The 23861-nt window shown below is 32.8% G+C and overlaps 1 protein-coding gene and 1 long non-coding RNA gene across 4 annotated transcripts in view; one reads left to right on the forward strand and one right to left on the reverse strand.

Annotated features, from left to right (window-relative positions):
- Positions 1 to 23861, reverse strand: part of LOC140447774 (uncharacterized) — a 495584-nt gene that overhangs the window by 448374 nt on the left and 23349 nt on the right. The gene's annotated exons all lie outside the window — the stretch shown is intronic.
- Dyrk2 (Dual-specificity tyrosine phosphorylation-regulated kinase 2) overlaps positions 1 to 23861 on the forward strand; it is a 322813-nt gene that overhangs the window by 290401 nt on the left and 8551 nt on the right. For all 3 annotated transcript variants that reach the window (XM_072540631.1, XM_072540629.1, XM_072540630.1), the window contains exons 8-10: positions 14583 to 14754; positions 15282 to 15425; positions 15797 to 15926. In XM_072540631.1, coding sequence (XP_072396732.1) covers positions 14583 to 14754; positions 15282 to 15425; positions 15797 to 15926 — 446 coding nt within the window. The remainder of the gene's footprint in view (positions 1 to 14582; positions 14755 to 15281; positions 15426 to 15796; positions 15927 to 23861) is intronic.

Genomic DNA, 23861 nt, shown 5'->3' on the forward strand with positions numbered 1-23861 from the left:
TGAATTTTTTCTGGTATTTATTTGTCCAGTAAGTGGATACAAATTACGGGCGTCATAAACCCACCAAACCTTGTTCCCATACTTGATGGCATGTATTCCGTGAAACGTGTCATACATCTTAAAGGTAATAACTGTTCATCCACATTAAGACAACCCGATGGAACATCATTATGACGTAAATTATCATTAAAAAGATAAAATATATCTGTAATAGCTGCAGCTTTATCATTTTGGAAACGTTCTGCACGTGTTTTGTCGTTGTCAAACCGTAGGAATCTGCTAATGCGCCAAAAACGATTTATTTCCATACTTGCTCGGTACAAAGAATGAGAGTCTGTTTTCCATGCTCTGAATTCGAATGTCGTACACCTGCTGTAATAAGAATACTTAAGTATGCATCAAATGCTTGTATCGTGAGTGACTTCCAAACTTTTTGAGTTTTGTCTGGGTTTTCAGCATTATGGTTTTCAGAAAAGTCATTAGCTTTTTGATTGATTTCGCGTATAATTATGTTACACATTACGTCACTGAAAACACATTAGAATGTATCTCTAACACTTCTAACAGAAAGAGTTTTAGAAGAACGTGATGGGCCCGCTTTTCACGCAAAATATTATGTTTTAGTATTCGACTTGCAGTAAAAGGTTTTTTCTGTCTTACATAGAGGACGAAAAAAACGTCCTCTATGTAAGAAGCTTCATCTCCATCTGGTTTGCTTTGCGAAACATAGTCCTAATGTGATTCCTGGTTTTCGATATTTCTGTCTACTTTCTCATCTTAATCATCTATAAATTGTTGCAAGTACTTCTATTGCTCTTTATACGTCATTTTAAAAAATGAATAATCTATGTATTGTAAAAATAACCCGTAATAACCTTCTAAATTCGCTAGCACTCTCTTTCCATGCTTGCGATTATTACAACATAAAACAGGCATATAGTCACAAAAATATTAACTGCAAATAAGCCCAGTTAAATGAACACTGAAATGAAAGCAAACAAACAAATGCCAAGCGTCTGTTATTTTCGGAACCTACAAGCGAAGTGCACCGAAACAAGGTTGGGTATCTGGGTAGCACGGGTATAGGCTATCACCGTATTAGGTAATTGGGTATAGACAACAATTAAATAACATGAAAGATATTAATACGAAGTTTTTGGTTTCTGGACACAGAAATTCTTGTGGCCTGAAGACTTAAAGCAAATTGCTTAGAGAGCAAGAAAAATGGAAGAGAAATCTTACCTTAATTTTTTTAAAGGATAACCTTTTATAAAGGATTTTATTAAATTTTTTGTGATACATGGTATACAGCCAGATACAGGAATTTAATTTCCTTGTGGATTTTAAATCTCATCTTGTTTATGACTTAAATCAAATGCACATAAAATATTTAAAAAAAAATGTAAAGGATAACATGACTACTCGGAAAAAGGATGAAAATGTAAATGTAGTTCTCTGGCAAAAGATTTATGAAGTCACAGCAATTCATTATGGAATTCGAAGTGTAATTTTCTGATGAAGACTTTAGATATTCAAATGTAATCAAACCGATGCGATATTCAATTCAATTGCCTTTATAACCTTTGGATTAACAAACGGTTTCCATATCGATAAAAAAAATATATGAAAATCTGATGTCATTAATTTCTATAAACCTCCTGCTTGAGAAATTCCTACAAGCCATTTTACACCAATCTGCCACAAGCAATAGGGAATATTTAAACGAAATAGATGAAGATTTCTTCTTCTTCTTCACGTGCCATCTCCTCTAAGAAGGTTGGCAACCATCATGGCAATTCGCACTTCGCTGCTCTAAAGAGGTCAGCAGAAGTGCAGTTAAACCAAGCTCTCAAATTATTTAACCAGGAGATGCGTCTTCTGCCGCGACTCCTTCTACCCTGTATTCTTCCTTGCATTATTAATTGCCACAAGTTATAACGCTTGCCCCTCATGACATGTCCCAGATATTGCAATTTTCTGAATTTAATTGTATTTAAAACCTCTTTATCTTTTCCCATTCTTCTCCCAACATCTCGACATTCGTGACTCTATCCACCCAACTTATTCTTAATATCCTTCTGTAGGCCCATAACTCGAAGGCTTCCAATCTGTCCGAAACATCTTTCTTTAAAGTCCAAGCCTCTAACCCATAAAATAATACGGAGAACACGTAGCATCTCAGAAGTCTTATCTTTAAAGAAATTTAAATGTCCCTGCTGCAGAGTACTTTTTTCAGTTTGTTGAAAGAATTTCTTGCCTGTCCTATTCTTGCTTTAATCTCTTCTGTGTACTCATTATTTTCGTTAATTATTGTACTCAGATATTTATATTTTTTAACTTTTTTAATTTGTTCTCCATGTATTGTTATGTTTTCTTGGCGCTGTTGGGTTTTTGTTTTTACCATAAATTGTGTCTTTTTTGTGTTTAGGGACAGCCCGTTTTCTTCATTGACTTCTACCACTCTGTCAACCATTTGTTGTAAATCCTCAAGACATTCCGCTAATAAAATAGTGTCGTCGGCAAACTGTATATTATTGATTGGTCGGCCATTTACTTTTATTCCCGTAGTTAGTTCTTCTAGTGCTTGGATTATTTCCTCTGAATACAAATTAAACAAAGTAGGAGACAGGACACAGCCCTGCCTGACGCCCCTCTCAATCTGTATTTCATTTGAAAAGACGTTGTTCTCTTTTACCACAGCGATCTGATTATAATACATAGCGCTAATGATCCTGATGTCTCTCATATCTAAGTTTTTCTTTTCAAGTAATTCGATAAGACGGTTATGTCTGACCTTAGCGAAGGCTTTGTTGTAATCCAAGAAACACATATATACTGACTGATTAACATCCATGCACCTTTGCACAAGTACATTCACAGCGAACAAGGCTTCCGTCGTTCCCAGTACATTTCTAAATCCAAATTGTGTGTCACTTATGTCCCGCTCAGGTTTGTTGTGTATTCTCCGGTGTATAATTTTTAAAAATATTTTGAGCGTATGACTCATTAAACTTATTATCTGGTGGTATTGGCATTCTTTTGCATTTGGTTTTTTTGGTGGTGTTATGAATGTTGACATCAGCCAATCTCTGGGAATGATTCCTGTACTGTATATTGTATTGAATAAGTCGACAAATATTCCAATTTGCTGTTCTTCTATTAACCGTATTATGTCTACAGGTATTTCGTCAGGACCTGTTGCCTTGTTGTTCTTTGTTCGCTTTATCGCCTCTAATACCTCATCTTCTGTTATGTCTGGGCCGCTGTCGAACTTTTCCTGCTCTAGTACTATCTCAGTCCGTTCGTCTTTAAATAGCTCTTAAATATATTCCTGCCATCTTTTAAGCCTTTCACTGACGTCTATAATTATTTTACCGTTTTTAATGAAGACTAAGAAGGTGATTTTCGAAGTAGTTGTGTATTTGTATATCTTCAAAAGTTACAAATTGTTTCATAATATTTTTATAAGTATAGTTTTTGTACATAATTTATTTTTTTAATACATAGTAACAGGTTTTTTTTAGTTTTTTTTTATTTTTCATTATTTTTTGCTATTGCATCTTAAAGATTATTTTAAGGAACATTATGTAATTTTAACATAAGTAATAAAAAATTAACTTCTACTACTTTTAATGTTGATTTTTTTAACAAGAACAAGGATCAACTCAAGAAATGTATAGGGCAGCAAATACATAACTGAGAATTTTGTATAAAGCCTACACATGCAACAACTAGCATGTTCTCAATCTTGGAAAATATGTTCATTATTTAACATCATAGTGCTCAGTAGAAGAGGTAAGGATGTTAAAAACCGAATAAGGCTCTACGATTCTGTTAGTTGCAGGCTAGAGAGGAATTCAAACTTTGCAGAAAACTGAATTTTTTTTGACAAGTTTTATATGTGGTTACCCGATTGTAGTATTGAGATGACGACATGAAAAGACTGACCACATTGAAAAAGCTTAAAAAATCGCGTTCATATCGCGTTTTCGTGAGCAGATAAATATATTAATATTAAATTTGTCATGTTTCTCCCACAATATAACAAAATGGTGCAGCTGCGTTCAATTTATTATTACTATTAGTGTATTGTAAAATAATCGTTAACCCAATTTTAACTTCATGGTATAAACGACGATTAGATCTCTACACTTTCTAAAAAGCCACGCGAATTGCACTGTTTCATTAATTTATGGATTTAATATACGTAATAATATAGTTTATAGACAAAGAATAAATTGTTTTGATGTGCACCAAGACACAAAGCGAGAGTATATTCCTGTGGTTGTTTACCCACCGCTAAGGTATAACGATGACAATAAACTAAACCTTATGTTATGCAGTGTATATAGAAAGTGAAAAGTAAAGCATAATATATTGTTCAGATATTATTTTATCTGACAGTGTTCAAAAAGTTAGAAGAACTAACTTCACACTTTTTAAATTTAAATAGTTGGTCCCACAGCAGAGATGTTCTTAAAAGTTCAAAAAAATAATAGTCTGCAGTCCATCTACCAAACTATTTTTTAGTTTAACCTGCAAATCCTCGATTTGTTCCAACATTTTTCCCTGTCAATGAGCCGTTTGTCTTTGTTGAGTTTTTCCAAATGAATTAGTTTTTCTTGTGTTCGCAGATGCTCTTCGTCACGTATTTTTAGTAGGTCGGTTAGTTCTTTGATTTTTATTCGTTGTGCTTTGTTTTTTTTTTCTGTAATAATTAATTAATTAATACCAAAGTAGTTAAAAAAGCTACGAGTATACTTTGTGGATTACTCAAGAATTTCGTAATGGAAAAACTTACTGGGATGTTTTGTTTTGTCACCAAATCCCATATTTTTGGCCGCGTAGGTTTTCTCATTGATTTTCACATATTACCTTCAGATGTAAAATATTTATTACTGTAAATGTGATCTCATTTATATAAACTCTTTATAAGAATAATTACTAACAGACTGGGACCTAAGCTAGATTTTCACCAACCTCTAGAGCAAGCCGGATTTAGGAGTAGCTTTGGAACGAATGACCGCCTACAAGTAATAAAATTCTTGATAGAGAAAATTGTAGAGTACAAGAAACTATTGGTATTAATATTTGTAGACTTTGAGAAAGCATTTCTCAGTCCAGCATAGCTCCAAGTTAAGAGCTTTTACAGAGTGCAGTATTGATAATAGGTACACAACTCTTTAATAGCTTAACAGCTGCAGCGAGAATGTACTATGACGACACAAACACGTTTCTCTTGGAGAAGGGTATTAGGCAAGAAGACACCATATCTCCTAAACTATTCACCTCTTTATTAGAGAGTGCTATATTCAGTGCTATATTCATAGAAACAATATAATCTATAAGAAAATATTGGAGTCAACATAAATGGGGAGTTTGAGAACAACTTAAAGTTTGCAGATGGCATAGAACTCATTGCAGGCCGGGTAGATCTTGTCTGTAAATTCTTCAAGACCTTCAGAGCTCTTGTATACGAGTTGTTCTTAAAATTAACTTTTCCAAAACACAATAAATGACCGAAATTTCAACTAATAGAACGCAAATTGAACAAATATATACCTATAACTATCTGTGCCACGAGATTAAATTAGGAAGAGACAATCAAACAACAGAGTTAAAAAATGAGAATAGGACTAACACGGGCAGCATACGGTAAACTGAGGCAGACTTTAGATAAGATATTCCCATGTGGTTAAAAAGGAAGGTCTTTGATCAATGTATACTCCAGGTGTAACGTACTGAGCGGAAACATTGGCCCTTACCAGTAAAGTAATCAATAAGAGACAAGTGGCACAGGAAGCAATAGAGAGGTCAATGTTCAATATATCCCACAAAAACAGAGTTTTAAATCTTTTATATTCAGGAGAAAAACTGGTGTTACGTACGCAATTAACCCCTTAACGAACCATTTATTTTTTCAAAACCGGTCCCGAAAAACCCATTTTTTTTTATTAATGCACTTGCTTCTTCACTTCTTGCAGAATTCAAAAATGTTATACAATGTTAATTTTTGCTTTGTTTTTTATTTTTTTTTATTGGTTGAAGATATGTATAATCAGACTACAAGGCAGCCTACGACTCTGTAAATAGAAGAGAATTGTTTAGAGCAATGATAGACCTAGGAGTACCAAATCAGTTGGTAAGTTTAACCAAACTAACCCTTGAAAAAGTTGAATGCAAAGTACGAATCCAGGGGGAACTCTCTGAACCTTTTAAAACAAATAACGGGCTACGTCAGGGAGACCCACTCTCCTGTATACTATTCAATCTAGCTCTGGAAAAAGTAATACGTACGTCACAAATCACAACTACCGGTTCAATATATAACAAATCTGTGCAAATCTTAGCATATGCTGATGATATCAATATTGTTGGGAGAACGGAAAACGCAGCACGAGAGGCGTACGTAGCATTAAAGGAAGCGGCTACAAAAATGGGTTTATTAATAAACACCAATAAAACAAAATACATGAAAATAGGTACGCAACCACAAACACTACGGCCACTTGTTATAGAAAATGACGTCATCGAAGCAGTTAACGAATTTGTATACCTGGGAACCCTCGTCAATACTGAAAATGACACTACCGCAGAGATAAACCGCAGAATTTGCACGGCTAATAGATGCTATTTTGGGCTTAATCTCCTTTTTAAATCTACAGTTATATCAAGAAATACAAAAGTAAAACTCTACAAAACAATAATACGCCCAGTCCTAACATATGGTTCAGAAACCTGGACTTTAACAAAAAGCAATGAAAACATGTTAGGATGTTTCGAAAGAAAAATACTAAGGCGCATCTATGGAGCGGTAAATGAAAATGGTGTCTGGAGAAGACGATACAACTTCGAACTGTATAGAATATACCAGGAACCAGATATCGTAAAACACATAAAGATAGGACGTCTGAGGTGGGTAGGCCATGTAATGCGGATGGAGCAAACCGACCCAGCTAGAAAAACGCTCCTTGATAGACCTATTGGTCAAAGAAGAAGAGGAAGACCCAGAACAAGATTCCTAGATAACATCGATGAAGACATGAGAAATCTGGAAATACGTGCTTGGCGGAGGAAGGCGATGGATAGGGACGACTGGAGAAAAATTCTTGGGGAGGCTAGGACCCACACAGGGTTGTAAAGCCAAAATGATGATGATGATATGTATAATCACTATCCCGAGATATCTCGTTGACGGGTTTTTGATTGGATAAATAAAACCTGCGAACAAAAGGTTTTGTTTTATACCTTGCCTAAAGCATTGTATATTCGTTCTTCATCTAAAAACCATTTCCTGCAAACTAGACAATAAAAGTTATTATGGACACTGTGGGTGATGATCAAAAAGTATTTATTCAGAAAAACTTACAGTTGCATTATACCGTAAAGAATAAGACATGCATGTAAGAGAAACTAAAAGTTAGTTATCGTATGATGCGCCTTGAAGCAGGGCGTCAAACAAAGTTCCACATGGCAATCAGGACAGTAGTACATTGATTCGCGCCTCAACTTCTTTCCGGATACATCCTTCGCCTTACTGCACACAACACACACTCTAGTTGGATGAGCTTTTTTCCCTATGACACGAACAACTTATGGGAAATGTCGAACTGTAATTCTAAGCGAGTTTGGAAGCATTGAAGGTCTTCCTCTTGATACGCCTCAATCTTTGTAGCAAACCTCAATCAGTTGCGTTATCAAACCCATTTAAAATTCTTGATACGTTCCTAGTCTTGAACTTGTGCTTTTCTTGTAGAGCACAAAAGCATTCCACTCGGCATGTTCGAAAAGGTGGAAGAATATTTTTTTGTTTTCACGCTTTCTGGTTACATGATACTTGCAAGATGTTGGTCGACTCTGTCGACGCCAGCCATAGTATTGTTCTTGTCTTGAACAATCCTAGGTTTTTTATCTCTTTTCCCTGCCTTTCTTTAGTAACCATTTCGGCATTATGCAGCGTTGACAGCACACAAATCTCCCGTTTATCCTTCCACTTCATTACTATTGCCTTTCATTTGGCCACGCCAAACGCGATAACTTGACACTGGAAGATCTTTATATTGTTTGTCAAACTTTGTATCATTTTCTGTATAAATTATGTTATGCCAAATATATTCAGAAAAGGGTTCAAAAAGCATGTATTTCTTTATACCAAATCGTGCCCTTTTGTTTGAAATGTATTGAATCCATCTGAGTCTGCCTTTGTAGAGAAGTAAGCTCTCGTCAATTGTTACATCCCAAAGAATCATTATTAAAAAAATACAGGTATTGCTTTAGTTTGAAGAACATTTTATATTCTCGGCCGGCAGCTATATGAAACAAATCCTCGACCGTTCGACCTGTTCATTGTCTAATATTACGCAGCCTAACCACTTCGTCTATATTCGTTCAAATTCCAAAAGCCTAACTCGAAAAAACGGAATAAATCGCTTAAATTCCCACTAAATAGCTCAAAACGAGATATCTCGAGTTGGTTATTTTAGATACAACAAGTGCAAGACGAATTATCTTGGGATAGTTTCTTAAGGGGTAAAAGAATTACGACGCTGAAATGGAACTAGGCAGGATATGTTGCCAGAATCAAAGATGGAAGATGGACCAAGAAAATTTTAGAATGGAGACCTAGACATGATGCTTGTCGTAATCGAGGACGTCCACCAACGAGGTAGTCGAACGACATCAAGCGCATCCAGTACAACTGAATTCAAGGTGCTCAAAATCGGATGCTATGGAATTATTAACGAGAGGCCTTTGTTCAGCAGTGGGCTAATGATGATGATGATGGTGATGATGATGACGATAATATTTATGAACATTGCCAAATTGACGAGCTTCATACTGACTGTCTGAAAAAAAACGTATCAGTTTAATAAATAATTAAAGTTTGTCCGTCACGGCATTCTTAAGTAATTCATCAAGTTACAGCTTTTTCTTTTTTCTTCGACTCTTGGGGTTAATGGATTGTAGAATTAAAGGTAAAGTAAAAGATGTTGGAAATAGCAAAACTAATATGGCAATTTGTACAGTAATAAGAAAACTCGAGAAGACAACTAAGAGCACAAGAAAGAGAAGAATGAAACTGATATAGATAGACGTGATCTCATATTATTAAATCACAGAAAGAAGTTACTAGGCCTATTACTAAGTAAGTAACGAGGAGCTCACGGCTCTCCGTTGTAGATGATTGATAAATTCAACATAAATGAAAATAAAACTAATTTAACAAAAAAATTTATAATTATAAAACTGCAAATAAAAAAGATTTTGTTATAGCTAGAACTAAAAATTGGAGTTTGCTATGAAAACAAAGTAAAATACTGAATGATGCAGAAAAAATTATCTGCCAAAGTAGACCATATTTGAGAATCATCAAAAAATTTAAAAGCATGAAAAGATCCATTTTTTCATTCATCTTTCAAAATTTTAAATTTTCAGATTATTGAGTGCACATGTTTGCAGTAAATATGTTTTGTGTAAGAATTCTAACATTTGTGACAATTTACAAGTAGTGTTACAGTATATGTGACTATTCATAGTGTTTATCTAATAAATACTTACTAGATTTAAATTATTATGAATGAAGAATTTTAAATGAGTTGTGTAGATTTTTTCTTAATTTGTTTCAATGTCTATGACCATTCATAAAATGGACAATATCCTAACAAATTTAAAAACTCAGCGTGGGTTTTAACATGAAACGGGTTTGGTAGTGCAAAAACGAAAAGGCCTAAGAGACATTGATACAGCCTCAATCCCGGTGTGCCATTTGCTGAGTGCAACTTCATTATAATTTATTATATTCACCAAACCAGGCACAAAAGTTGCTTTCAGCTCACCCTAAAAGGTCAGTGCTCTTCGAGAATAGAATTCCCTGAGGCCGCTTTATTTTCTGGAAAAAGTGAAAAGAAAATTGTTCTTTTAAACTAACACTCTCCGTAAATGTATAGAGGCTAAACACTTATATTATTAACCTCCTTTTGTGTGAGTTTACAATTCTGATTGGTATGCTATATTTATAAAATTGAAGTGAACTTTAGAAATATATTAAATTATGTTTAATTCATAAAGGTAGTAAATGATGTCGACATGTAAAAGTATACCCCCCCGAAATTTTTTTAGAATGTTCGTTTGCTATAAATAGAGAACCATTAAAGTATTATTGTTCTTCTTATTCTTACTAGTATGTAAACTAGGCACCCATTCACTTAACATGTATGACATAAAGACATGAAGTCTTCTTCGAGGCTATGAAGTTCAAGTTATTTGAGAATCAATATCTTAAGCAGACATTGATCACGTTATTTGAAGCATGTCTCGGAAAATTTAGTATTATAATAATTTAACTGTCCTATGATAAGTCCTTACTCATTCAAATGTCCAGTCAAAAACTAGTAATTACATTGTGTACAAAAGTATGATCTGTTCCAATTAATATTACAAGGCAAGGTAGATTGGTAGACGTAGTCCTGGAAGACACAGAATTAAAAAAATCTTAAAAATCTGCGTGTATAGTTTAAAAAGGCAGATGGTGGGTCTATTTCAGCCGTCAACAATGATCGCTAACATTCGAAACGAATAGGTACTGTGAGAACAAGCTATGAAAATATTTTTATGTTTGGCAGATGTTGAAAATTCAATGTAACACGGTATATATAAATATCAAATGAAAGTAAAAGGTAATTTAATAACAGAAAGTAAAAGCAAATGAGAAAATAAAATAAATAATAGTCACATAGCATCCGCGATCTAGATCGTGCGCACCCAACCGTCTTGAAACGTCTTTAAAGAAAAATCTCATCTAACCGAAAAAATAATAAAAGCATCGAGTAAGTGAAATTAGGTAACAATTGCAAAGGTGTGTTGAAATTAATGAACTTAAAAGGCTTTTTTGAGCTGATTACGATCAACTAATGAAAAAATTACAGTAATGCCTTTATTTATTGTTTTACTTTTATTATAAAAGAGAAATTACGCAATAGAACAAAAAGAGGAGTGAAGTTTACACGGTTGAGTTAATGGTTTTAGCTAGTAGGCTTCGTTTGCAGTAAAACACACCTTACGTTTTGATTTGTTTTAATTTCGAATTATAAAGTCTGCGACGTTACAGTCCCAGTAGACAGTGGCAGTGGTAGGATTATCTTTTATCTTCTTATTTTGGCCTTATAACCGTGGGTGAGGTATTATAGTATACACTTATTTTCATGTGAAATACGTGCAATAATTTTGTTACATATGGAATTTATTTAATCGATTTGTGTGTCCAAAAATACAAAGACGTTCACACGGTAAAAATGTATTGTTCTGAAGCTATTTTCTTGTGGCATTTTAAATTAATTAATATTTAAATGGGAATAAGCCACAATTAAAGGTTAAAATACATTTATTGACGTTTCAATTTCCACTTCGGAAATCGTTCTCAAAATACAAACATTAGTGATGTATTTTGAGAACGATTTCCGAAGTGGAAATTGAAACGTCAATAAATGTATTTTAACCTTTAATTGTGGCTTATTCCCATTTAAATATTAATTAAGGTAAAAATGTAGTTGTTTCCTTCTATGTAGACTTTTTTGTTTACTTTTAGTCCTCTTTTTTGTACATTAAAACATTTCCTGTAGGCGTTGCTTATTTCTACTACTAATAGCTATATCGTGTGTAAACGCTGTGATTGGTGTTAACTTGGTGTTTAAATTTCCGATTACATTGGCTTTTCGGATGGCTGCTGTAAGAACTAGGTTGAACAAGATGGCTTGAAGAACGTCTCTCTGCCTCACCACCGCGTCAATGAGGGAATAAGTCCCCCGTCCTCCTTTGGCGTATAAATGTCCTTTTGTGAAGCTAATATAAGTTTTATATTTAATAATAAAAATTTAATATATAAAAATACAGTTACTCTACAAATTATATCTAGGCCGTCGGTTGTTTCATACCTATTAATCTAGATTATGAAGAATTAATCTTAGAACACAGGTACACTATGGCTGAAACATAAGAAACACAAGAAAGAATAGATTTGTATAAAACAGCAAAAAAGAAAATAAGAAATAAAACAACTCTTCAAAAAAAGAAAGTTCGCCAAAGTTTGTAAATGTTTGAATCCCAAAAAACAGAAATGAAATATTTACAAACAAAGGGAAAAATTCAAATATAATTAAAATAAAAGATGGTAAAAATCACTACATCAAACTGTATTCAAAAATATCAAAATCATAAATATTCACTAAATGGGGAAATAAAATAATAAAAAAAGTTAATATCATAAATAATATGAGAACTGTCTTACTAAACTTTTTGAAAAACTCTAATTATTGATTGTTAAAACTAAAACAAAATATTTAATTATAAAAATAAATTATGAAATATCTTCTGGTTTTATAAAGGATGTTAAGTATTGGTTTTTATGGCGTGATTCTATTTAGTCTCTTGTTTTACTTTTAACTTTTAAATAACTTCACTTAAATCGGCTGACAAAAGAAGGAAAATGTACTCACAATAACTCGGATTGAGCTGTAAAGCAGATCAACTGGACCTTGACATTCCCTGTAGTCAACTCTTAAATACACGGGGGGCTCCATACTCAGCTGAGGGGAAACTTAATTGCCAAACAGGGCAAAACATGAGATAGACTATAACTACGTTTGGAGTTAACTTGAGATTAACTTTGGACCACGTTTAGACGAAGGTTGGACCACGTTTGAAAAAGATAAAAATTTAAGAAAATATGAAAAGTATCAAAAATATCTATAAAAATTCTTACTTCCACTACACACTACTCAAAGGAAAATGACATAAAATTGAAAAAAATATGCATTTGTATAAAAAAATATTTTAATAGAAAGATACTGTTAATTTTGTGTGTGATCGGAGCTATCTTTGTGTATATTTTCAAATAAGACGTGACGGAACTGAAATTTACCTATCTAACGGCATATTTTTCGGCACTTTTTTTCAGGGATTATTTTTATTAGCAAGTAAATGGTAACGTTTGAAAGGTTCGTTGGAGGTAGCTTAACATATGTTTTATTACAAAGTATTATTTTTCTTTTTTTGGTGCGTATTCGTTTCGAATATTGGTGATCATTCTGGCTATAATTATTTTATTAACTGATACTTTAAATATATTAGTTGTTGTTGTGGAGAACCATTTTCTCAGGTTTTTTAACCATGATATTCTTCTTCTCCCAATTCCTCGCTTTCCGAATACTTAGCCTTGAAGAATTATTTTCAGTAATCTGTATTTGGTGCCGTTTCTCATTATGTGTCTGAGATATTCTAACTTTCTCCTTTTAGTCGTATACATCACTTCTCTTTCCCCATTCTTCGTAGTACAGTCTTGTCCGTTGGTTATCTTGTCCGTCCATGATATCCTTAGGATTCTTCTGTATAGCCACATCTCGAAGGCTTCAACTTTTTTCTCCATCGCTTAAACTCCGTAGTATAATATCAAGAAGATATAACATCGTAGGACCCTTACTTTTATCTCCAGATTAAGGTTGTGGCGTTTAAAGAGTTTGGCTATGTTGTTAAATGCATTCCTAGCCTTCTCTATTCTACATTTTACTTCTTGTGAGTGATCCCATTGTTCGTTTACTATTGTTCCAAGATAGGTAAACTGTTTTACTCGAGTCCACTGGTGTATTCCTGATAAGCAGTTGGACGTCTCTAATTTTATTTTTGCTGATGACCATAAATTAGGTTTTAATATGTTTACTTGTAGTCCAAATCTTTCACTTACTTCATTAACTTTGTTTATTAGTTGCTGTAAACTGTTTAAACTGTCTGCAAAAATAACGGTGTCATGTGCATAGCGGATGTTGTTTAGGCGTTCACCATTTAAAAGGATTCAATGTTCGCAATTTTCCAAGGCTTCACTAAATGTTTCCTCTGAATATAGGTTGAATAATACAAGTGAAAGTATACATCCTTGTCTAACACCTCGGAGAATCTGGATCGCTTCCGTCGGTTCCAAGATTTGTTCTTATTGTGGCTGATTGGTTCCAGTATAAATTTTGTATAAAATTAAAATGCAAGTATTCATCAGTGTTTTTAAAAGAAACGGATAGTAAAGACTCTCGGTCTACTAAAGAACTTAGAAGAATATTTACTATGTCGGGATAGTATCTTCAATTTTTTCCTCGATTTCGATAGGATTTCGTGTATAGAATATGTTTGCATAGCATTCAAATGTGAGATTATGGGTGAGGACGACAAAAATTTATTTCCAAGTAACAAAAAATAAAAATTATCTTTTGAAAACGATTTACAGGCTAAAAGTCGAACATCAAATAAAATGTTTCGAATTTCATTCGTGGTCAATTTCCAAAAAATATAATAATTAAAAAGTAAAATAGCTTGAAAACCATCATTTATCCACTCAGTTAGTTTTACTGTTACAAATATGAATAAAAGTTATTAAAATATTTGAATACAAACCGTACAGCTTTTTTTATTTCACATAATAGAATTTTGCCTGAATGCAGAAAATACATTTCACGCTCTATTTAAGTTTTTCCTTCACCGGATTAACGTCATTTCCACTGTCGGTTGTCCTTAAAACCTGAAATGTGTGTATTGTGTTTCAGGAAAACGTTTTGTTGAAACAACGAGGCAGCAGTTCGATCAAAGTTATAGACTTCGGAAGTTCCTGTTATTCCAACCAGAGGGTGTACACTTACATTCAGTCGAGGTTCTATAGATCTCCGGAAGTTATACTGGGACTAACTTACGGTACTGCCATTGATATGTGGAGTTTGGGTAAGTTATTAACGTAAATAATTATAATTTTTATATAAATAAAACAAACTGAATACTAAAAATACCATTATATAGTTTTTCATAAAATTCTTGATGATCTGACACGATTTCGCTGTCAATGCTTTTTCCTTAATGATCTGTAAGGAAAAAATAGTTGTCTTATACCGATCATTAAATTATATTTGAAATTAACAATCCAGTTCCTATGGGAAAATATTTCGTATTTAAATTTATCAGACTCATCGTTTTTGTCCTCTGTTAAACTTTTTTGCCATATTTGATGGGAAATATTTTGTATTATAATAGCCTGGTCAACAACTATAAAGGGTAAAGACAAATACCTCCAAGGTCTACGCTTTTTCTTAGGTTACCAAATGTTTTTTTTTTTAACTTGTACATCAAAATTAACACCAATTATGTGGCTATGAAAACTTCCTCCTTAGCGTTAACTATATTCTTAATTCATCCTTAGTGCCTTCTAAATTAATTACATTTTTTAATTATTTAACAATAACCTATTTTTCCAGGCTGTATTTTGGCAGAGCTGTACACAGGTTATCCTCTATTTCCTGGAGAAAATGAAGTGGAACAGCTCGCTTGCCTAATGGAAGTTTTGGGACCACCTCCCGATGAACTCATTAATATAGCAACCAGAAGAAGACTATTTTTCGGTAAGCACTATTTTTTAGTTATTCAAAAAAAAGCCAATTCTAATCAATATTCTGCACAGTACGCCATTTGCATTTAAACTAATTAAATTAGACGTCATTATTGGCGAATCTATGTACTGACAAATGGTTATAATTTGTATAACTTTGGTAAAAATTTAATAGGAAAATGAATCTTTACAAATATACATTAGACTTCGAAAGTTTTAAACAATCTCGGCAAAGCCTGCAAAATTTGAATTTTTTGTTTATTTATTATTACTTATTGACTCTGTGCAAATAATCTCACGTTATTAATGTGAAGAATTAAATTAAATAGAAAAATTACTTACAATTTAACATAAAATAAAATATTAATGTGAAAATCTTTCCAGATTCACGTGGAAACCCCCGTTGTATAACCAACTCCAAAGGGAGGAAACGGAAACCGGGCTCGAAAAACTTGGCAATGGTTTTGCGGTGTAACGATCCTATGTTCATCGATTTCATATCTAAGTGTCTAGAGTAAGTATTACAATATTTAAGAGACTTTATTGTAACACACGCTGTGTCCGCAATTCTCCCATTTTCCTACTTTAGCACAACAGGAATGTACGGTAATTGATACTAGATTTACTGTAACGATCGATGTTGTGTAAATGATGAAGTAGATGGGATTGTGCGGATGGAATTAAATGGAATATATGAATTTTTTGGTGTTGTGGTGTGATCGAATATTTGATATTGTTACAGAATAACCACCTGTAGTAATAATTTATCTGATGGGAATTTATAAATTATACTGCTAGTTTTATGTAAACAAATTTTCTTTGAATGGAGTTTTTTATTAATTTACCACAAAAATCTTCTTCTTCTAAATGTGCCTGTCTTCTGGAGATGTTGGCGACCACATTGACTCATCTTATTCTATTCACAGCAGCTCGAAATAAATCAGTTGACGTTAGACCAGTTCACTTCCTAAGATTAGCCTGCCAGGATATACGCTTACGTCCAGGGCCTCTCTTACTTAGAATCAACTGTAAAAGTCGGTATTTATTATTTCGCATGATGTGGCCAAAGTAAGCCAATTTTTTGTTCTTCACGGTGTTGATAATTTCTTTGTCTTTTCTTAGCCTCTGGAGAATATTTATATTACTTGTGTGGTGTATATAACAGACCCTCAACATACGTCGGTAGCACCAGATTTCAAATGCCTCTAATCGCTTTATGGCATCTTCTGTAAGGCTCCAGCTTTCTACTCCATAGAGGAGGACACTACAGACGTAACATCTAAGAATTCTTATGCGTATATTGATACTAAAAGATAGATTGGAGAGAATCTTCCTAAGACTGTTAAACGAGCTTCTGGCTTGTTCAATAGGAGTTTTTATTTCGTAGCTGTGATCCCAAGTATCCTTAATATTGCAGCCCAAATAGCATATTTTTTCCACTATTTCTAACGGTGTATCGCCTATTGTAATTTAGGCGTTTATATTGGTGTTCTTACTAATAATCAGTATTTTTGTCTTCTTGCAATTAAGTTTTAGGTCGTATTTGTTACATGTTTCGACAACGTTATCCATCATCCTTTGGAGCCCTTGCTTACTCAAGGTTTTAAAGGCAGCTTTTCTGTAGTAGTTTGGGTATCATCTACTCATCTTTTTTGGGGCCTCCCTCTATCTCTTCATTTTAAATTGTTCATCTTAATGAAACTCCCAGAATTGCTCGTCCCATGGCTCTCTGTGGTGTTCTAACTGTTTCCGCATAATTCTAGCAAGCTTGTAACTATAAATCAGCTTAATGTAGTCAAAAAGAAAAAGTTCAGGTGGTAATAAGCCTATCGTACACAAGATCAATGTGAATGCCTCGTTGCTCATTTTGAAGAAGTTGCGGGATTAGTATGGTATTTTGAACGTTCTGAAAGAACATGGTACATCAAGAAGAATACAAAGACGTTAAGAAAGTCTTTAGAAGGTAAAGTACTAAAATAGAATTGCTAAGTTGATCAAGGTACGAAAAATTGGATACCAAGTCTGAAAGAGAAAAAGAAAACCTCAACTAATTATCCAAGGAAATATTAAGGTCAAGACAGTCAAAAAATGTCGCGGATACGGAATATAAAGAAATGAACAGGCATAAATAACACTGGCGACCTCTGTCATGCCGCGAAGGATAGACGTCTGACCTTGCCTAAAAAAGGATATTAGTTGACTCTGAATAAAGATGTTAGCAGCTTCTTTCGATATAATTTTTGTTTTGCTCTAGTTAATTTTTAACCATATACTTCCAACTTTTTGCTTTAACTATTGTATTTTATTTAATTCATTGGTATTACTGGCTAATAAAGCAATGCCGTCAACGAATTTGAGATGGTTTAGGTCATGGCCATATGAATTGTTTAAAAACGTTTTCTAGTATGTCTTCTTTATTATTTTGACTAAATTTCTCTTAATATTTATTAGTTGTAGTACTTCGTCATTTTTTAGGTTTGCTGTGTAGCTTAGTTTTTTTAAGAGTAATACGTAAAATTTGATTACTTAAATCTTGGGTGTAATTCAAGATGGGGACGGTGATGAGCAATCCACGTAGCTTTATGAAGTTATTCCAGTCGTAAGCAATTCTGGACTTGATCTCTTTTTCCGGATATAATTTACAGTTAATCCTAGATAATTATATTCGTAACATTTTTCCAATAGGTTGTAGTGTGCTGACTTCGGTAATGGAACGTTGTGTTTTCTTTGTATACTCATAGCTTTGGTCTTAATATTGATTTTAATTCCTAACTTTTAGAAGTATATTTCAATTTATTGAAAACGTTTTTAGCCTAATGTCTGAGTCCGCTATAGCAGTATACGGTATAACAGATATCTAGATACTATTTACTTTTATATTGCAACTATTTCCTTCAATAAGTTTCTTAAACAAACGTTTTAAGTATAAATGAAATAACAGGTGACAACACGTAGCCCTACGTGATAAATATTTCTATTGCTGAATATTTTTGTTAATGTAAATATTTTTAAAGTTAATAAACAGATAAAAAAACAAAAAAAAAACAAAGTAAAAGCCTGTAGACTTTTATCAACAGTTCAGCCACTATACCCTTTATTTCATTTAAAGTCTTTATTTAATTAACTGTGTTTAAAAAATAATATTTATTTAGCCTGCTGGAACCTATTAATTTCAAAAAAATGTTAACGAATGCTCTGTCTGACTAACATAAACGCTGGGCTTAATTTAGAATTATTTATATAGTTTACTAAAAGTGTATAAGTGATTAGTAAAATGTTTCTTTCATGTTTTATTGCTTTTTTATTCGATAATAAAAAGGAAGCTGGTTTAATAAGACTGCTTTTTAAATCATCGAGTGTTTAAGAATATTTTAGCGTTCTTGAGTGTGCCCTAGGAAATAGTTAACCCAAACTTATCCTAGACTTCAGTTTGAGGATGATCTTGTTTAATTCAGACGACAATTATTCAAAACTCATATTTTTAATTATTGGTATTAAACCGATAATGTTAAAATTACAATAATTTTGTATTTAAGGAACTAAATGTGATACTCGAATTTCTTTACTTACTCCTTACTGATATCTTTTCTAATTGTGTTTTATACATAACAGTGTACTCAAAAAATCCTTTGTGTAAGTCATAAAACAAGAACTTTTAGACAAAATTCCACTTTATACACCTACTTTTAAGGCAATACACTGATTCCAACGCTTATTAGACCAATTTGTGTTTGGACTCATAATACGTCTCAGATTCTTGAAAATAACTTTCACCGGAGCACTCTTTTAATAGACATTCTTGCTTTTTGCTATATGCTTTTTATATTGTTCTATTTGCAAATCCACGCTTCCACGTCATATACCAAGGTGCTAAACACATTTTTTAACATTCTTATTCGTAAAGAGAGACTGATATCACGATTATTAAAAAGCTTCTTCATTTCTATGAAATTGGACGTAGCAATTTCAATAAGTCTTTTGATTTCGATATTTTTATCACTTTTTTATTAATTATTTACCATTTGAATGGAGGTGTTATTTACAGTGACACTTGTATGGGAAATTATATAAATATTCATTAATGGAAGAAAAAATTCAAGTTTAAATACAACAGTTAAACAAAAATATATAATCAAAGACGACTGACCTGAACCTAAAAAATAAATCTGAAAAGACTTAAAGAAAAAGTACAAAATGTTTGTATCGAAACCGGTTTGCTAAAAACTTTAAAAAACGAATTATTTTCATATAAGACATTGATACAATAGAGGTTGAGCAAATATTAAGAGACAAAAAATAAACAAAGAAACTTACTGGTGGGGTAATTAAATTTAAAACTACATTGAAGATCAAAAGAAAAAACATCAGCAATATTGCAAGAAGCATAGACAAGAGTACAAAAAAATTGTAGAAAAGAAAAAGAAACAATATAATCACATTGAGACATACCAAGAAGATAAAGGAAATACCTTACTATGAACAATAATAAATAACTTCAGTATAACCAGCAATAAATATATCATAACACAGTATCCATATGATTAAGAAATATATTAAAAAAAAATTTGATTAATTTTTTAATGAACAATAGAGCAGTGGGACCTCAAGTATACATTGAAATTTAATAAAATATAGAAGTGTCAAGCTATTCGTCCGCTTTATTATCGATATTTTCCACCAAACACTATTACAAACCTATATAAACAAACAAAAATCCCCAAAAATTGAAAAGATAGTTATTTAACGGCAATATTAAAAAAGTTCATAATTATGCAGTCAGCAATGCAGTAAGATAGATACACGAAAAAATTCTAAGAATAAAAAAAGTGTAGAAAAACAAGCCAGTTTAATTAATAAACACCCATTAGCCTTAGCATTAGCTTATAAAATACCATGCGAAAATTGTGATAAATCGTACATCGGACACACATCCCGAAATCTATTAGGCAGACTGACGTCACATAAAAGTGTCCTCAGCAATAATAAAAATACATGTGCATTGATAGATCATACAATTACATATTAAAAACTAATATTTTATTTTATTAATATTAGATTTCCTGAGTAAATTCTAACATTTTAAATTTTAAATTTGGCGCCACTCTGTTACTAAAGTGAATTTACAGTACGCAGACATTTAACAATAGCAAACTATAACAACAACATGAAATACGGACATAAACATAAACACGGACAAGTGTCTCTCTGACGTAAATTGAATTTCAAAATAAAATATTAAACCATGTATTTATTCAACCCAAATAAAATTAAAACATTGTAACTGTTTATCGACTAAAAAATTTAATTAATGATTTGTGTTAGTAGTAAAAATTTTATGGACTAACCTCATGTTGTAAGTTTTATTACTCGTTTTATACAATGTTCTTTTATCTTAATTTCATGGTATTTACTAAAAAAAAATTGTATTTAGCATATCCTGATAAAGCAAATAAAGTTTGCGAAAGCTCGATATTAGAAGAGTTAATTATTTTGCCCTTTAAATCAATGACTGCAATCTCAAAATAAAAAACTTTAGTTATATATATATATATATATATATATATATATATATATATATATATATATATATATATATCTTCTCCACCATGGATGGGAAGAGAAACAAATCTGACTTAAGAATGGCAAATGAGTCCTTGCTGTAGCGTCGTCAAGGCAACGGTTTTTCGCTATAAACTTCCCAACATTAATAACCTAATAATAAAATTAACAACGATATGGAAAGTCCATTATCTCTTCCCTATTACAACTTTGAAAGCCTGATGCGAATGTAATTGTTGTGACACTTGATGATAAATGTACATCTCTTCGACTTACGCGGTTTGAATGTTGTCATTGCTAAGTACAGTTATATTAATTTCTAACTCGTTTCCTTTAAGGAAAAGAACGATGCATTACCACGCAGTTCACATGTGGTAGTGTACATGGGACAGGACTGGCATTTGAAATTAGGATTAAACAGATATAAATGATATACTAACATTATTACAGCGTATTAATAGTGATGCCTGATTTTAATATTTTTTTTAAACTGTTTTGGCCTAATCGATACTTTCTCTCATAAGTATTTTTCTTTTTATTTTGGTTCAGTATACCCAAAATTTTTATAACTTTTGTCTTTTAGTTGCATGTTTTATTAATAATAATTTTAATTGTTCAACTTTTTCTTCTTTACTTCTATTTCAATTTAGACAAAATTGAAGTTATGACTAAAACATAACCCACTATAAAGCATCCATAAATTTTAAAATGCGTTCTAGATGTGGTGATAATCTGGGCATTGATAAAATCGTAGAAGCCAACTAAAGAAGAAGCAAGAAAATACGTGATTACAGACTTATACAAGAACGCCACTATAAAAGTTAACTTATTTAGCTAGACGCCACCGATTGAAATAAAACGGACGTAAGATAAGGAGACAAACTACATATGTGTGAAACTGGCCTGCGTGATGCGAATCAACCTTTATTCATATCCATAAAAAGGATCACTAACCGTATGCAACAATTACATAACCATTGCCCTTATTTCTCATGCAAGCAAAATCCTCTTACATATAATCAATGAACGGCTAAAGAACTGTGTACTTCCAGAGATAACCGAAGAACAATGCGGATTCGTACCAGAAAAAGGAACGCTGGAGCAGATACTGAACACCAGACAGATAATAGAAAAGCAAAGGAATACAACATACCAATGCTGCTGTGTTTCGTAGATTACACAAAGGCTTTCCATTCAGTAAAATGACACACTTATGCTAACAGCGAATGAAATAGAAATGATAATTGAAGGAATTTGACTTCAGATCAACACCGGAAAAACAAAAATAATGATGATAGATAGAGCGAATAATAATCTACCGCACAAGTCATTCGCCAAGTGGCGAATTTCGAAGTGGTAGACAGATGTGTACACTTATGCTCACTGATAACCAACAAGGGCGATTGCTCCCCAGAAATCAAGTGTACACTCGCAGTGACCCGAAACGCAACCTAAATTCATTAAAATATGGAAAGACCGAACAATAACAAGGAATTCTAAGCTCAAGTTGGTAAATGCCCTTATTTTTCCCATTGCTACATACGCAGCTGAAACATGAACTCTCAAAAAAATCGGTACGACTAAGGTCGAAGCTTTCCAAATGTGGGTCTATAGAATGTCCTGGACATAAAAAAGAACCAACCTGTCAATTTTGGAAGCGTTTCTTATAAAAGACAGGGCATTAAAAATGGTAGTAAACCGAGCATACCTAAAGTACTTCAGCCACATAGCTAGAAGAACGAAAACCATGGAAATATTGTTAATATACGGAAATAGAAGACCGAAGACGCAAGAGGAGGATCTTCAACATGATGGGCAAACCAACTGAAGACTCTGGTGGGAAAATCAATATATGAAACTCTGAGGGTTCCAGAGCAACAACCAACACATCAACGGAGGAAGCTAAGCTACCTGAGGAAAGGAATGCCAAACGTTTAGAACGTTTCAAACAACAAGAAAAAGGATAATGCGTGTTAATAGTAAAATAAAGGTAAAAGATATCGGCATAGCTCGCAATAAAGAAAGAAAAATATAATAAAATATGTGTGGAAACCTCAGAGTCTTCTAACATTATTGCCACAAATTGGTCGCATTGCTCCTGTAGTGATCCTTTCCCAAGTTAATATGCTCTTTTTCTAACTTGGCTGCACCGTACTGACGACGACCAATAGTCAGAAATACGTGTATACGGTTGCCTTCCATTTTATACACATATTTTATTATACTTTTCTTTCTTTATTGCGAGCTATGCCGATATCTTTTAACTTTATTTTACTATTAACTCGCATTATCCTTTTTCTTGTTGTTTGAAACGTTCTAAACGTTTGGCGTTATACACACACACATATATGTATATATATATATATATATATATATATATATATATATATATATATATATATATATATATATACATATACCGGTATTAAGGCGCCATGCCCTTCCGGTAGGGATCTATGGAGGAATATCACTGAGCCGCAAGCCCTTATCTCTTACCGTTTTGCTCCACCATAGGCCGATCAGACAACAGCATATTCTAGTCTAAGCCCCAGATTCATTTTTAGAATTTTAAACTGCTGCGTTAGCCTTTTTTTATTTTTCTGTAGACGAATAAATATGTTAAAAATCTTAGATTTGCAAACTATATGATATTCCTTTCCAACAATACAAACAAACTGGAGGACATAGTTAGTGACAGTCGATGCAAAAAAAGTAGGACTAATAATGATTATATCGAAAATGAAAGAAATAACAAAATACGAAGATATAAGGTGCAATTCGAAAGATTGTGGTCTTGCAGATTCGTATCTTAGCCATTTGATGCACGTCTCGTGATTTAAATATCTGGTTCATCGCAAAGTATGCCTTATTGCCAATGATTTTAAATGCA

This window comes from Diabrotica undecimpunctata, chromosome 8 (genome assembly GCF_040954645.1).
Source record: "Diabrotica undecimpunctata isolate CICGRU chromosome 8, icDiaUnde3, whole genome shotgun sequence".
In the NCBI taxonomy this organism is placed as follows: Eukaryota; Metazoa; Arthropoda; class Insecta; order Coleoptera; family Chrysomelidae; genus Diabrotica; species Diabrotica undecimpunctata.